The sequence below is a fragment of the Frieseomelitta varia genome, unplaced genomic scaffold (genome assembly GCF_011392965.1).
Source record: "Frieseomelitta varia isolate USP_RPSP 00005682 unplaced genomic scaffold, Fvar_1.2 scaffold_1277, whole genome shotgun sequence".
Classification (NCBI taxonomy): domain Eukaryota; kingdom Metazoa; phylum Arthropoda; class Insecta; order Hymenoptera; family Apidae; genus Frieseomelitta; species Frieseomelitta varia.
Genome location: NW_025108947.1, coordinates 1 through 2,222, shown reverse-complemented (window position 1 = coordinate 2,222; position 2,222 = coordinate 1). Strand labels below are relative to the sequence as shown.

The 2,222-nt window shown below is 31.5% G+C and overlaps 1 protein-coding gene across 1 annotated transcript; it reads right to left on the bottom strand.

The window, feature by feature from the left end:
• Nucleotides 1-302: 302 nt before the first annotated feature.
• Nucleotides 303-2,078, bottom strand: LOC122528638 (F-box/LRR-repeat protein 15-like). The gene is made up of 6 exons (XM_043653983.1): nucleotides 2,074-2,078; nucleotides 1,727-1,992; nucleotides 1,411-1,616; nucleotides 1,102-1,227; nucleotides 756-1,038; nucleotides 303-688 (listed from the first exon to the last, which is right to left on the bottom strand). Exons 1-6 carry the CDS (start codon nucleotides 2,076-2,078, stop codon nucleotides 303-305), a joined length of 1,272 nt encoding a protein of 423 aa, XP_043509918.1.
• Nucleotides 2,079-2,222: the final 144 nt, after the last annotated feature.

Genomic DNA, 2,222 nt, shown 5'->3' with positions numbered 1-2,222 from the left:
CGTAGTTTGTCAAAATTTGCATGGTAATACTAGTTATGATGGTATAAAATAGTAATAATGTGCTTCGTTTATAGATAATATGATCGCACTACTGTCTATCATCCCTTTTTTTTCTGTTTCGTAAATTTTCTGCAAAATCATTCACAAAGTTTGTCTATCTACATAAGTACTATCGATTTACGTCTCTAAAGATATTGCAAATAAACATGTTTAAGTCAAAGTTACTCTCATTTTTTCAACACTTTAAAGTGTTTTGTTAACATATTTACATAGTATAATTACACAATAAATATTTACAAATATTACAGTAAAAGTGGAAATGTTACTATTTGTAAAAACGGTGATACGTTATTAAAAGTCCTAAGATCCACTGAGGTACCGCCTACGAATATTTTTAAAATAATACTGTTGGTTCGACTGGCCGTAATCCTGGCAGCTTCCTCTAATGTTCTAGTAGTAATAGATGGGGACTCTGATAAATCTAACACCCTCAATTGCGGCGCGAATTTAATAAGATTAATTATCACACTATCCATAAATTGCGAATTGCGACATTCTATTCTTTTGAAATTGGATGCCTCAGATAGATGCACTTTAGTCACTCTTGGCATATCGTTCATTATTAACACTTCTAACGAGGGAACGGTTGTTATAGCGGTCATACCATAGTTTGAAATACCATAACATCCTGCAACAGACGAGAAATTAGGCAAATTATTATATACTGAATTACTTCCGTATGATATCTGACTTACTGGAAATGTCTAAATATGTGAGGTTGTGGCATGTCGTTACCAGACTAAAAAGAAATTCGTCCGTAATTATTTTGTTCTCACTGACTGTTAGAGCTTTGAGATTGGATAATAGCGCAATATGAAATGTGTCTGTCGATTGGAAATATGATGTAGATGGAATTTGACAAATTTTTAAAGTTTCCAAATTCTTACAATGTGTGCCGAGGAATCGAAACAAGTTACCGGATATACATTTACATCTATTTATCGTAAACGCCTTCATTCTTTGTAGTTTCTTAATTGCCTGAAATATTAATTACTCGATCAATCTTTCTGAAAAGTAGTGAAAATAAACTGAAAGCTTCACCTCCAATACAAAGTATTCTTCAAGATATTGACAACAGTCTAGAACGACTTCTTCTATTCTGTCTGTTGGTAAATGCAATAAGCACCTTCCGGTTATAGGAGTACGATAGGCTTCAAAATGTTGTAACTTTGGATTCATTTCGAATAATATTTTTAAATCATTATCGCAAAAATAAGTGAAATCACCAACACTTAATTTTATAATATTGTGGCAGTTGTTGACGAACGAACGGATAGTAAACCGCGAAACGCAAACTCCAGTGATATTTATTATTTTTAAATTACGGCACAATTTTCCGATGACCATTACTGTATTGTAATGTAAACGATACGGCACAAAGGACAAATCTACTTCATTTAAATATGAACCACATCGGAATAATATTTTATGAAGCATATAGAAACTAATTCCTCTTCTGTTTCTGTCAGCTAAAGAGCCCCACATAGAATCCTGCAAATCCAGTCTTTTCACATTATACCAGGATTTTTTAATTAATGCTTTCCATCTCTTGCACACTACAATTGTTGAAATGATTCTGTGTACACTTACGTAAATATACGTAAATACCTACTTTATATATATTAAAAAAATATTAATACTGTAATAAAAAAATGAATGTACTTACCTTTTTCTATTCTGATCCTATCTATAACTGGCAAATGGCTAAAAATGTACATCAGACAGTCGTCATTTAATTTGTGAATACTAATTTCATTTTCTCTGTAACCCTCATTGCATATATCATCATTTGACACTTTGTTACATTTTGATTTATGTTTTTTTCCTTTTTTTTGACGTTTATTCTTCACTCTCTTTCGTTGTAGCCGAGAATTAGCTGTCAGAATATTTAAATTTCTACCGTGCAATATTATTCGTCTAGCGATTGTGGTACTATAAATCGTCGTATAACATCAAAAGTATGGTTTCCTTATCTATAGTTACATCTCTGCATTTATTTAAATTAAGATTTACCTCATAGCTGCACTTAAACTATTAAACCTAAGAAGTGCATAGTTATTTCTATTTCTTGGATATCTTCTTAAGAAGCAACTCTTCACTTCTCCATACTTGGAAAATAATTTTATAAGATCTCTGAATGTCGTCTGAGAAAGAACATTTTA